A 13,513-nucleotide genomic window follows, 5' to 3' on the forward strand; every position below is an offset into this window, starting at 1 on the left:
CAAACAAATTATGTAATTTTTGTTTTTTTAGATGCACGCACAAATCGTGGAAATAAGCAGTATAATCGGGTAAATATATGTTATGCCAATCTAACTTGCAATCTACAATCAAATTATGTAATTTTTGTTTTTAGATGCACACAAATCGTAGAAAATTGATTATATGTTATGCCTAAGAGCATCCACTATAGGAGGAAAGGGGGCGGACGAAAATCTGGGGCGAGGGTGGGGCGGTCTATAGTGGATCGGACGTCCGCCCCGGGGCGGACAAGAAAAATGGGGCGAGGGTGGGGCGGTAGAGGCTTCGCCTCCTACGGGGCGAGGATGGGGTGATGGTGGTGGCGGCGGGGCGATTGGGGGGGGGGGGGGGGCGATCTATAGTGGGGCGACGGGCTATGGACGTCCTTCCCATTTGAGTTTTTTATTTTTTTAATTTTTTTTTTCAAAAATTACATCTATAAATACTCCTCCTCCACCATCCATTTTCACACACTTCATTTTCACACACTTTCCCCGCATTCACTATCTACACTTTCACTCTAAAAAATGCACGGTGGAGACGACGAATCCCCCGGCTCGCACGAATCGGGATATGGCGGCGTACCGTCGGGATATGGCGGCTTTCCGTCTCAGCCATGGAGTTGGAATCAACCTCCCCCGCCATGGGCATCGAGTCCAACTCCGCCACCATCTCAGCCTTAAAGGTCTTCTCCCACCCAACCTTTGGCGAGGAATCTGAGCTGCTCGGCATTTGGAGATTACAGACCCAACCTCGACGCCCTTCACCATGCGCGTCCGGATACCCCTTTCCAATCCAGCAACTCTCCTTTCACTGAGGCAGATCAAGACGCACTGGACATGATGTTCAATCTACATACCGGATACGCCAGTTGCGACGAGAGTCAGAGGGTCCGAACGCGGTGGCGGTGGCGGTGGCGGTGGAGGATCGGGCAATGTCAGCGGAGCCGGCGGATCGGGCAGCGGCGTCGGCTCCGGTGGCGGTTCGGCCAGCGGCTCAGTTCAAGTCGGAAAAAAGCCCATCCACTACACCAAAGCGGAGTCTGTTGCTGTGGCGAGGGCGTGGGATGCCGCCACATCAGACCCCATAGTGGGCACCGATCAGACCGAGTTTAGCTTTTGGAAGCGCGTCGTGCAGGCGTACAACTAGTTCAAACATCGCGACGCCCTCCCGCGTGATGGGGAACAGCTCCGCAAGAAGTGGTCTAGGATTCTGCCGGCGACCCGGCGGTTCGCGGGCATATACGAGAACAACCTGCTCCATGCGGAGAGTGGCCGAAGCGAGGCTGACGTGAAATAACTTTCGATGGAGCAATACCACACGCTCGGCCACCCGAAGTTCACAATGTGGGAGGAATTTCTAGTTCTCCAGGACTGCCCGAAATTCAAGGCCATCTGTGCCCAAGAGCAGGGTCCAGCGACGAAGCGGACAAGACACAACATTGCCGGGGACTACAGTAGCGGCACCGGCTCGCAATCGTTCAACATGAACGAAGAGCAAGCCGTAGAGCCCTCCGCTACACACTCTAGGCGCGCCCGCCCTCCGGGACAACGTGCCTCTATCCGACGCGCTAGAGAAGCCGACGGTTCCTCCCGACGATCGTTGGCGGCTTCTGGATCGCTCGCCCCGCAGCCCGCGCCTATACCGGCTTCAAGGGTCCCTTTTGCCAGCGAGGTCTTGAGGGATAACATATATGCGCAGCGGGCGCACAAATTGAATGATGCCTGCAGCAAATACGAGGCGGCAACCAACCCGTACATCAAGAATATATACTCCGACCTCATACGTCAGATCCAGCGCCGTCTGCGCTTGGCTGATGAGGGTCCTGGGGCAGCGGCGGCCGGCGGCAGCGAGGGAGATGTTGAAGGCGATGGAGAAGGCGACAGGGACGAGGAAGAGGAATCAGACGACGCCACCGATTAGGCGGTGGCGGCGTTTTTATTTGTATTTTTTTTACGTTCGTTGTATAATTTTACCTTTGCCAATACAACGAATATTCGGTCTCAATGACCTCGTTTTATAATTATTTCAATTCAGATGATTTAAAAAAGAAACGAAAAAATTAAAATAAAAATTGGTTATAAAATTTTGGGGCTATTGGAAGTGTCCGCCTATACTGAGGCAATGGAAGAAAAAATTGAGGCTATGGATAAAAAAATAGGGCAGGGCTATTGGGGAAGGCCGCCTATAGTGGATGGTGTAATCTAACTTGCAATCTACAATCAAATTATATAATTTTTGTTTTTAAATGCACACACAAATCGGGGAAATAAGCAATATAATCGGTTAAATATATCCATAATTGACTTATACATTGACCTCACTACCCTTCCAAAAACACTGAATAAAAATCGACTCACCAATCCCTCTCTCTCTACCGCCGCTACAACTACTGATTGAATCCCAACTCCACGCCTTCTCCTCCTCCCGCCTTTTTCTCGCCTCGCCCCTTCTGCTGCCCGCGGCGGCGCTAAACCCTAATGATGGATCCGCGAATTTCTGATGTTAGTGAATGCTGGAAAATACAGATCACGACACAGTGAATTTACGTGGTTCGATTTACTGAGGTAAATCTACGTCCACGGGAAGAAAAGAGGGCAGAGTTGTATTGCTTGATCTGTTTTCTACAGCTTACAAATACAAACTTGCTATTTGATATTTTATCTCTAGAGAGCGAGAGAGAGCGTCCCCCCAAACCATCATTAGTGGTGATGCAAGCCACGATCTTAGTTCAATGTATAAATAGAACTTAGATCAGATAGATTGGGGGGACGCTCTCTCTCGCTCTCTAGAGATAAAATATCAAATAGCAAGTTTGTATTTGTAAGCGGTAGAAAACAGATCAAGCAATACAACTCTGCCCTCTTTTCTTCCCGTGGACGTAGATTTACCTCAGTAAATCGAACCACGTAAATTCACTGTGTCGTGATCTGTATTTTCCAGCATTCACTAACATCAGAAATTCGCGGATCCATCACCTAACCTCCTCGCTTCTACTCCCCCTTCTACGCCCGGAAATGGCGGCGGCGGCAGCTCCACCACCGTCTCTATCCGAAATCGCCAACGAGGGACCAGTCCTCAATCTAATCAACAAGCGCCTCCGCGCGCTGCGGAAGAAGCTCAACCGCATCTCGCAGATGGAGGATTCTCGCGCGCAGGGCAAAACTCTCAACAAAGAGCAGGAGGAAACACTCCGCTCCAAACCCTACATCGTCGCCGGTATTGACGAGCTCGAGAAAATCCGCCAGCCGCTCCTCCTCGCCGTCGATCAGGAAATTGAGCTTGTTCTCACGAAGAACAGCCACAAAACCGACAGCTCGTCCTCCGAAATCGCGAACGATGGAGACACTGCTGCCGAGCCGGAGGGGAAGGAACAGATCGGAGACACATCTGTGGTTTCTGATCTGCTAAATCTGCTCTATTTTGGTAGCATTTTCGATGTGCAGACTCTAATTAGGGCGAATGATAAGATGCTGACGAGGACGCACGAGAGGAATTGCTGCTTGACCTACGATTACGTCACCGATGATGATGCTGCTGGTGATCCTCTCAAAGAGTCGGATTTGGACGTGATTGCAACGGTTGGGGGTTTGTTGATTTCACGGCCGGTGAATCAGAGCTTGTCTCATAAGGACTCGCTGGAGAAGTGTGTGGAGCATGCTAAGCTGTGGCTTGCCAATGCGGACCAACCGATCGAGCCAGGGTCAAATATCACTTGTATGAACACTTTGCAATCACTGTTTGTGCCATTTGCTCTTGATTTGTTTCTCGTTTGTGATTGCTTGACATAGTAGATTCTAGTTTTGGCTGAAGTTATATCTATTTTTTTTACTAGTAGTCAATGTCTTGCAATTGTGATATATTTGAGTAATCATTTACATAGGGATGTTTCCTTGCATTATAACAATATAGCTAGTATTTGTGGATATATTGTGATGTGTGATTAAATTGGTTTTGATTGGCATTATCAGTATTGTTTTCACTTATTGGTCAAAGTACTGCATTGTGTTGTTAATCATTATAGAAGCTAATGCCATTTCAACTCTACTTGTATCTTGGCAGTCATATTTGCGTGTGTTCCTCTATCTATCTGTATGGATACTGAATTAAGTGTTACTACAACTGTAATGTTACTTAATGCTGCTCTTGCTATGATTCTTGATTGTTTTCTTAGAATGTGATTATGTAGCTGATACATTGATTTTATCCTATAATAGGATTTTGTTGCTAGTACCTTGAGTATGTCCTGTAATAAGTTTGTTCCTGGTGCCTTGATTTTGTCTTGTAATGTGATTTGTGTGTTGGTTCCTTATTTCCTGTAACATGATTTTCTTGCTTGTACTTTGATTCTGTCCTGAAAGTGATTTTTCTGTTGATACCTTGATTCTGTTATGCTTTAAAATTTTGTTGTTGAAGTTTATTTTTCATAAGAAACATTTTGGACTATGCAAAATGATGTATCCTGAAGATCCAGTCTACATTTTCACTCGCACGGGTTATTTTAGATACTGGACTGAGGGAAAAGTTAAACAAAATCATGGCTTCGGACTACTTTACAACTACTCCAGAAATAAAAGCTCCAGTTGAAGTGGCTGCTGCTGCTGGAAATTATACTTTTCAGGTGCCGTCTGTCCATGGTTCTGTTGTTCCTCAAGTCAGCATGCCCATCACAGTTGAAGCATCGGTTACTGAGTTTCACCAAGAGGTAAAATCAAAATAATACATCATATATGTATGCATTGCTCCACTGTCCTAGTTTTGTCTGTACAATTGGAAGTTCTATTTAAGGATGTTGAAATTGTGTATGGTATTGTTTGCGGTTCATCATTCTTTGTGCAATAAAATGTTGGAATTCTTGATAAACTATAGCTAAGAGCCTCTGAAGCCTCTATTATGTCATCTAGGAAATTTCTAAGCTAGTAAATCTTGAGTATCATGAAATTGATCAATTAGGTGTCTTAGAAATGTATGGTTGTTGCTGCTGAAAGAATCTCAGAATAATCATTCACAAATCACATCAGGACTGAGGTTATGCCTATTAAATCTCAAATGACCTTGTATTATTGGGGCAATATCAGTTTAAATACCAAACTGTTTCTGGATTAGTATCAAATATCAACCACTCAATCCTCGCCATATCATCCAAAATTCAGACTATCAATCGAATCCTCCACCAGTAAAAGAGCAGAGAAGAGTTTTCCTAGGAATCTTGACAGCCATTATGTTACCATATGAATTTATCTTTAAATCCTTTTATTTAATTTTTTTCATTTCAATACCTATTCAAAAACTCACAAATAGAATATCTTTGTCACTATGGTAGTGAGCACTGAGAAGTGGGTCCTTTTCTTGCACATTTTTTGTTATCTACTACAAAATGAGGGAATTAAGAGTAGATATGAAACTACTATCTGCCAGAACTTGTACTCCTTCAACCCTAGGAAGATATTTATAAATTGGTCTTTATATTTATCATTTGCTATTAGTTGTAATGTTCTTTTCCTTTGCATCACATTTATAGAACCTTGTATTTCAGGAAGAACAATCTCCCAATTCGCACAACAATGAAACATATGTTGATGAAGCTGGACAAGTTGAAGAACTTCAACAGGTAGTCTTTTCCCCCCTTAGTATAAGTGTTCGACTAGCTTAGGTATTCACATGGATTTTGTTCTCTGTTTCGCTTATTATATCTACCTGACCATTCAATGGTGCTCTACCATGTTGGTCTTAGGGAGGAATAGAGGTAGAAAATCAATCAGAAGATCAGGCCCAAACAGAGCATGGCATACCTGATGGTGATGCTTATCAAGACTTGACAGACGCTGACATGAAGGAGCAACATCACGGCCCTCGTAAGCCATATCAGAACTACAGAGGTGGCCGTAGAGGGTACAATAATGGCCGTGGAGGGCGAGGGGGCAGTAGGGGAGGCTATCAAAACGGCCGTAGCCAGTTCTATGATCAGCCTGGTGGCTACCAGCCAAGGAACCATTATAACTACAGAGGCCGAGGTGGCAGGGGTATGGGTGGAAACTTCAGTTACCAGGGCCCGCCTGGCAGCGCTCAAACTGCATCCTAGATCTTGTTAACGGGTGCATATTGGTTTTCTTGTTTTGGGGTAAGTTTTTAAAGTCGTTTACTTATCGATGAAGGACTATGTGGTAGTAGTATCATGGAAACCTTTGCACCTTTTTTTGTAGTTTAATGTGGAAGTACAATGGTCAGTAAATGAAATCTTTTTTGAACTTGAAAACTTTGCATCAAATACTCTTTTTGAGCTAGGATTCAGAGTTAATAATGCACGTTTTTTTATTGATAACTAATTGTGGCCTTGAATCCGAGACCTTAGGTCTTTGACATTAACCACTCTATTATCAGGCCAACACAAGCACACACTTTGCACGTTTATTTGAGATATTGTTGCATTGGTGTTGATACATGTCAAGCAGCATTGGCGGTTAGTGTTATACACTTGAGAATATGAATTGGCTCAAATAGGATGCAGCTGGTAGCTCTATGTTTTTTCGATTTTATTATGTTTTTTAGCTACTACTGAAGAATATTATCTACGGTTTTATAAATATTGTGTAGCACGTATCCTACACTTTATTTAATCAGCTTTAGGGGGAATAACAATATATTTGATTCCCAACATCTAATTTTAAATTCTGGTGAAAAAAATAGAAAAGGGTAAGAGAGGAATAGTGAAGTGTTGTGGTGGGCAATCATCGTTATTTTGTGGAGAAGGATTGCCGTATTAGTACTCTCATTTCCTTTCTCGTTAAAGTTGTTGCACGCCCAAATAGCTAAGTGCATCCATAATGGGGCGCCCTAAGGCACTCCACGTCAGCAGTTTTATCCTCCTACCCTCACCTACAATGGGGCGGGGCGTGACCTATGCATTTTATTTTATTTGAATATTTAAATAACAAAAAATTGGGAAAAAATTTCATTTCATATATAAAAATTATTACATTACAATACGAATTAAAAAAAATACGCAAACTCAACGACGGCGGTTACGGGCTCACACTTCTTCAATCATGTCGTTCATGAGTTGCGCATGGTCTTGTTGGTTGCGCATTGAGGCATGTCTAACTAGAACCTCGTTGAAGCCCGACGGTAATCCTCTAGCGGGGGCTCGGTCGCTGTGTTTGACGAGCTAGATGCACCGTCATCATCGTTCCACTCGGTGATGCTCCCACCTTCATGCTCGACTATCATGTTGTGCATGATAATGCACGCATACATGACGTCGACGATGATTTCCTTGAACCAAAGACGAGCCGGCCCTCTCACAACGACCCACCGTGATCGGAGCACACCAAATGCCCGCTCGACATCCTTCCGCGTCGACTCCTGCTTTTGCGCAAATAAAACCCTCTTCTCACCCATTAGGCAGCTGATCGTCTTTAGAAAAACAGGCCACTGTGGGTATATGCCATCGGCCAAGTAGTACCCCATGTGGTATCGGCGCCTGTTGGCAGTGAACTCGATGGCCGGGCCGTTGCCGTTGCATTGCTCGGCGAAGAGGGTGGAGGAGTTGAGGACATTGATGTCATTGTTCGACCTGGCTACGCCGAAGTACACATGCCAGATCCAGAGCCGATGGTCAGCGACGGCTTCGAGGATCAAAGTCGGGTGGCTGCCCTTGTATCCACTAGTGAATTGGCCTCCACGCCGTCGGACAATTCTTCCACTCCCGGTGCATACAGTCGATGCTCCCTAGCATCCCAGGAAAGCCGTGCGCCGTCTCGTGCATCTTCATCAGGCAATCAGCGGCAGTCGGCTTGCGCAAATATGTGTCGTCGTAGGCCTCCACAACTCCCCTACAAAATCTCTTCAAGCACTCCCGGCCTGTTGTCTCCCCGACGTGGAAGTACTCGTCGAAAATGTCCGCCGTGGTGCCGTATGCCAACTGACGGAGTGCATCCGTGCACTTTGCAACGGTGTAAGGCCGGGTCTGCCGATGCCGTCTTCCCGATACGTGAAGTATTCATCACGTGACGACAACGTCCGGACAATGCTGAGAAATAGGTAACGCGACATTCTAAACCGCCGGCGGAAAACAGTCGGTCCCCACCGTGGTTGATCGGCAAAATAGTCTTCAACCAGACGTTGGTGAGCTGCCGTGTGGTCGCGTCGGACAGACGTCCGACGTCGAATAGGTCTGCGGATCTGCTCCGCCGCCGCCTCCTCCTCCTCGCGGTGCAGTTCGAGTAAGCATTCCGCCATGGCCTCTTCAACGGCTGCATCTAAGGCTGCCGAGGTCTCCGAGTGCGAACTACCCGACTCCGAGGTGCTAGAACTAGTGGTGTCATCGTCGTGGTTCATTTTGGTATGTGAGATAGGTAGAAATGTGAGAGAGGAGCGAAACTAGAGAGGCGAGATATTCGTATGAACAAGCGAATGAGAAACGATGCTTAAATAGAAAAAAAATAAAAAATCGTCCCCTCTTCAACCGCGGACGATGCATCAGGCGTGGGCGTAGGGCGCGGATGATGGCGGACACCCACAATGAGGCGGACGATGCCATCGGGCGTCCCATTGTGGATGCCCTAAGGATCTAATTCAACTAAAGCCATAAAATTTTTTTTATTTCGACTTAACTCAATTTCGTACCATGGGACTGAAATTGTGTTTAAACTGAAATTTTCATGAAATTAAATTTTAAAGAATCGCATTCTAATTCATGTCATTCAAATCTTATACTCCCTCCGTCCCTCTATAATAGAGGCGTTTCATTTTGAACACTCATTTTGGAAAAATTATAATAAATAGTTAAAGTATAGAGAAAGTAAAGTAAAAAGAGAATAATATAGTTAAGAGTCTTCCCTATATTATTCTTTCTCTTATTTTATATTTTTTATATTTTAATTATTTATTACTCCCTCCGTCCCGGGCTACTCGCCCCTTTCCTTTTCGGCACGGAGATTAAAGAATGAGTGTATAGGAAAGTCAAAAATGACGGCTGTAGGTGAAAATTTTTACTAAAAATGGAAAGAGTGCAAGTAACTTGGGATGCCCAAAAAGGAAATAAGTGCGAGTAGTGCGGGACGGAGGGAGTATTATTTTTTCAAAATGAGTGCTAAAAATTAAACGCCTCTACTACATATGAACAAAGAGAGTACTAGCATTTGATAAAATTAAATAGTGATTGATATGAAATTTTAGTCAAATTTCAAATTCTTCATAAATCAACCAAAAATTAACATTTATATTCATTATTTTAAGTTGTTTATATATCTACTAACCACATATTGCGCGCGCACACAGAATACACCTATTGTACTCACATACTGAGTTGTATATTTGTGTCAACCTCATGGTTTTTTTCATTCTTCTTCCATAAGTAGAAAAGCACATTCTACTTCTTCTAATTTATTATAGTTGCTCCAAGAAAAGAGCAATTAGTTGAATTCCACTAACACCTTCTCATCACGTAAAACTGAAGATAAAAAAAGGAATCGCATAGGTAACTTGATCCAACTCTCACATCGTTTGATCGATTCAAGATAACTATCCTCGTACGAATACTAACCTAACCGAACCAAACTTACATATGCTTATTCTCTCCACTCCAGTATTACTACTACTACTTATATGATTATGCACATCTTATGCTTCATTTGTTCTTATTCCTACTGAAAAAAATATACGTCCCACAATAGGAGTTGGGCACGGGTTTTAAGAAATGCAAATAATAGTGGGTTGGAAAAGTTTGTGGAATATGATGCCCACATTTTTATATTGATTTAATAATAAAATATAAGTGAAATGAGTTAGTGGAATGTGAGACCTACTTACCATTTATGGTAAAAGTGAAATGTGACTCTTATTGTGGGACAGATGGAGTAATAATTAAAATCCCATCAGATTATTTTAAAACTTGCAGCAAGGACTGGTTCCGTGAGCTCTATTAGAATAAATAATACTCATTTCGTCCCACAAGAGTATGCATTTTTAGTTAGGCACATGTTTTAATGCAATTGATAAAATAAGAGGTAGAAAGAAAAAGTAATTAAAGTATTTTTAGTGGAGAATGAGTTTAACCACATTAGAGAGAAAAGCTCAGAAAGTGTCATACTCTTGTGGGACGGATTAAAAAGGAAAGAGTGCATACTCTTGTGGAACGAAGGCAGTATAAATATACTAAAAGAATATTAGAATAAAGAATAGCACATAATGATTTTGGGCCTTTATTTTCTGAAAAATCGAATACAAATAAAATCACACTATTATATTTCGTGTGATTAATAGAGAAGCCATCAACTTAAAAAAAGGTTTATTCAAGAACATATTCTGCATGTATAAAGTGGATTATCAACCACTATAAAAATAAGCATTACTAGCAAGCCTCAATTCAAACCAAAATATACATTCAACACAAGAAGAAAAAAGATGGGAGTTGGAGCTTCCACCGGTTATGGGACTTCACCTGCAAGAACTTACGGATCAACGACGAGGAAAGGCCAGGTTGTCGCGTTCCACTCGTCAAAGACCTGGAAAATCCACTTTGAAGCCTCAAAACTGACCCCAAAACTGGTAAGTGGTGCGGCTTGCTAAATTGATTACCTGTACTGTTGTGAGCTTCTAACGATTCCTCTCGTGTTGGAAGCTCGTTGTCGATTTCACGGCAGCATGGTGCGGGCCCTGCCAGTATATTCAACCTGCAGTGAACGAATTTGCAGAAACATACACAGACGTGGACTTCATCAAGATTGATGTTGATGAGTTGGATGTATGATAGCCTATCGTTTTCAGTCAACAATCTAGTCACGTATGTCTAAAAAACTGATCTTTCTGCGATTATATGAAACAGGATGTGGCACAGGAATTCGGGGTTCAGACAATGCCGACTTTTGTGCTGATGAAGAGAGGGATAGAGGTCGATAAGGTTGTCGGAGCCAAGAAGGAAGACCTGAGGAAGAAGATTGACAAGCATAGAATCTAAACATAGAACATACTAGCTCTAGTGAGTTTTCAAGAACTCTAGCAGTAAACAAAGCTATATGCTCGTCTGCAGGCCATCTGGCCCTAACACTGTCGTTTACGAGCCCAGCAGTTCAATCAATATGTTTCTATTAAATGTAAGATGTGGCCAGAAAAAGCTGAAGGAAACATTTTTATTTGATCAAAAGTGACATCTCCAAATAACCAATAAATCAAGATAAATAGTTTGAAACAAAATTACACAGAAATATTGCATTTTACAGATTTTCACATCAATTTCAAGGGAAGGTTTTTGTTTAGCAGCTAAGTCTGAGCTAAAAGATATTCGCTAAACGCGAAAAGGAAACCAGCCTCAATCTGTTTATCCTACTATGCACAAGAACATATATTTCTCCGAAAATAAAATGGTTCAAGAATATACATCGAGTTAACAAGAGTAATTAATAAGCATTCCGACTGACCCCTGAACTAACCGGTTGTCCTGCCCAAGACCCTCCTTAAGTCCGATTTTTGATCAGCCGTGAGCCTCGAGGGGAACTTGATGTCAAACTTGATCCGTAGGTCTCCGTGTTTGCTTGGTTCTTTCGATATAGGCATGCCCTCATTCTGGATCAACATTTCATAGCCAGGTTTTACGATATCCGACACTGAGACAGTGAGGTCTCGCCCGTCTAGCGTTGAAATTTTGAAATTCTTTCCCGTGAGAGCATCGAGTAAAGAGATCTTTAGGTGGATTATCAGATCATTGCCGTCCCTCTTGAAAACCTGATGGGGCTTCTCATCCACAACGAAGATTAGGTCTCCTGGGGCAGCCCCAGCTTCATGGTTCCCTTTCTCAGGAAACGTAATCTTGGTACCCTTCTTCCACCCGGGCTTGATGTGTATGGATAGAACCTCTTCAACCGTGGCGGGCTTGCTGCAATAAGACGACACGACGCTCACATAAAAACAAGAATGCAACAAAAGAAATGCAAACACTTGCCATATCTCTAGCATCACGTATCTGGTTAAGAATTCATTGCATCCTGACAAATTTGTTTATGAATCTAACGTTATTTGGACTTGAAAAGCGGGTGGAAAACGTATACCACGACAACAGCATTTACACTACTAACATGAAGCAAAGTTTAGCTCATCCATGCCAACTATCCAGCAACACCTAAAACAATAAATCTATGCCTTCAAATCCAATTTTTTCTCAAAATAGATAATCAAGACAAACACAAAGGAAAACCTTTACCTCTCTCAGCAATTAACTCATCCACACCTCAGTCATAAGAAGGCAAAAACCCAATATTCCCAAAGCCAAAAACATCATAAAAAAAACAAGCATCTCATTCTTAACCAACACATTACTACTCAGAAAAAAAAAAGCATTCACAAGCAAACACAATTCCCACAAAATTCCGCACAATTCTCATTAGAATTACATCAAAAAATAAAAAATCAACCAAAAAAACTGAAAAAAGCACCTACCCTGAGCCATCAAGAACGATTCTTGATATCTTCATCTTCCTCCTCGAGCCTTTATACAACTCCTCCAAACTACACGGCAGCTTAGTCTCCATCACCGCCGCCTTCCTCAGCCCACCAAAAAACTCCTCAAAAATATCCTCTGCATCTCTAGGGCTGAACTTAAACTCTCGATTATAAACATCGGTAGGCGGGGCGTAGAGGCCCGATTTGAGGCCCTCCTCGCCGTACAAGTCGTAGATCTGCCGCTTCTGCGAATCGCTGAGAACATCGTAGGCCTCGCTAATCTGCTTGAATTTGGCCTCCGCTTCTTTAGTGTTGACTGCGTTCTTGTCCGGGTGCCATTTCATCGCCAATCTCTTGTACGATTTCTTCAAATCTTCCTCCCTCGCGTTTCTCGATACTTTCAGTATGTTGTAGTAATCAACCCCCATTTCCAACTCAATAAAGATTCCACCTTTTTCCGAGAGAAAGATCAATTCGGGTGAAATGGATCAGCGATATTTTCCGGCGAGTAATCGGAATAATTTTGAAGGTGGTTTGTTAAAATAACAGGCGTTTTGAGATTCTGAGGTTACAGAGAACGTTCACCAGATTAACAAAAGTAACCACAAACTAAATCTCTACTCCTTTTAAGCAACCATATTATTTTGATTTAATTATACTTATGCATGGGTGTAGTTATACACTGAAAATCCCTGAACAATATATCGTTGGAAGATTTAAGAGATATTGACACACAATATCACGAAACTTTTTTTAAAAAATTATTTTTTCATAAACTTTGAATTTGGCATATACTCCCTCCGTCCCACATAATTTGACTCAGTTTTCCATTTTGGGCCGTCCCACATAATTTGACCCATTTCACTTTTACCATTTTTGGCAGTGGACCCCACATTCCACTAACTCATTCCTACTCACCTTGGATTAAAAATGGATTGTAAAGTTTATTGTGTACAAATAATTTTATCCGTGTAACATGCTCGAAAAATGCTTTTTAATAGTATGTATATAAATCCTAATAAGACTAAAAATTTTGAAAATGATACGAGTTTTAATGCA

The 13,513-nt window shown here is 42.7% G+C and overlaps 3 protein-coding genes across 3 annotated transcripts; 2 read left to right on the top strand and 1 right to left on the bottom strand.

Moving 5' to 3' along the window:
• The first annotated feature begins 2,889 nt into the window (after positions 1 to 2,889).
• On the top strand, positions 2,890 to 6,275 carry LOC121757048. Its single transcript, XM_042152519.1, has 4 exons — positions 2,890 to 3,736; positions 4,525 to 4,724; positions 5,556 to 5,630; positions 5,754 to 6,275. The coding sequence occupies exons 1-4, from the start codon at positions 3,037 to 3,039 to the stop codon at positions 6,099 to 6,101; spliced, it is 1,323 nt and encodes a 440-aa protein (XP_042008453.1). The 5' UTR covers positions 2,890 to 3,036; the 3' UTR covers positions 6,102 to 6,275.
• A 4,051-nt stretch (positions 6,276 to 10,326) lies between these two features.
• Positions 10,327 to 11,162, top strand: LOC121758170 (thioredoxin H2-like). Its single transcript, XM_042153604.1, has 3 exons — positions 10,327 to 10,567; positions 10,641 to 10,763; positions 10,845 to 11,162. The coding sequence occupies exons 1-3, from the start codon at positions 10,424 to 10,426 to the stop codon at positions 10,974 to 10,976; spliced, it is 399 nt and encodes a 132-aa protein (XP_042009538.1). The 5' UTR covers positions 10,327 to 10,423; the 3' UTR covers positions 10,977 to 11,162.
• On the bottom strand, positions 11,152 to 13,082 carry LOC121758169 (dnaJ homolog subfamily B member 4-like). The gene is made up of 2 exons (XM_042153603.1): positions 12,452 to 13,082; positions 11,152 to 11,891 (listed from the first exon to the last, which is right to left on the bottom strand). The coding sequence occupies exons 1-2, from the start codon at positions 12,880 to 12,882 to the stop codon at positions 11,444 to 11,446; spliced, it is 879 nt and encodes a 292-aa protein (XP_042009537.1). The 5' UTR covers positions 12,883 to 13,082; the 3' UTR covers positions 11,152 to 11,443.
• Between the last annotated feature and the right edge of the window lie 431 nt (positions 13,083 to 13,513).

Source organism: Salvia splendens, chromosome 12 (genome assembly GCF_004379255.2).
Source record: "Salvia splendens isolate huo1 chromosome 12, SspV2, whole genome shotgun sequence".
Classification (NCBI taxonomy): domain Eukaryota; kingdom Viridiplantae; phylum Streptophyta; class Magnoliopsida; order Lamiales; family Lamiaceae; genus Salvia; species Salvia splendens.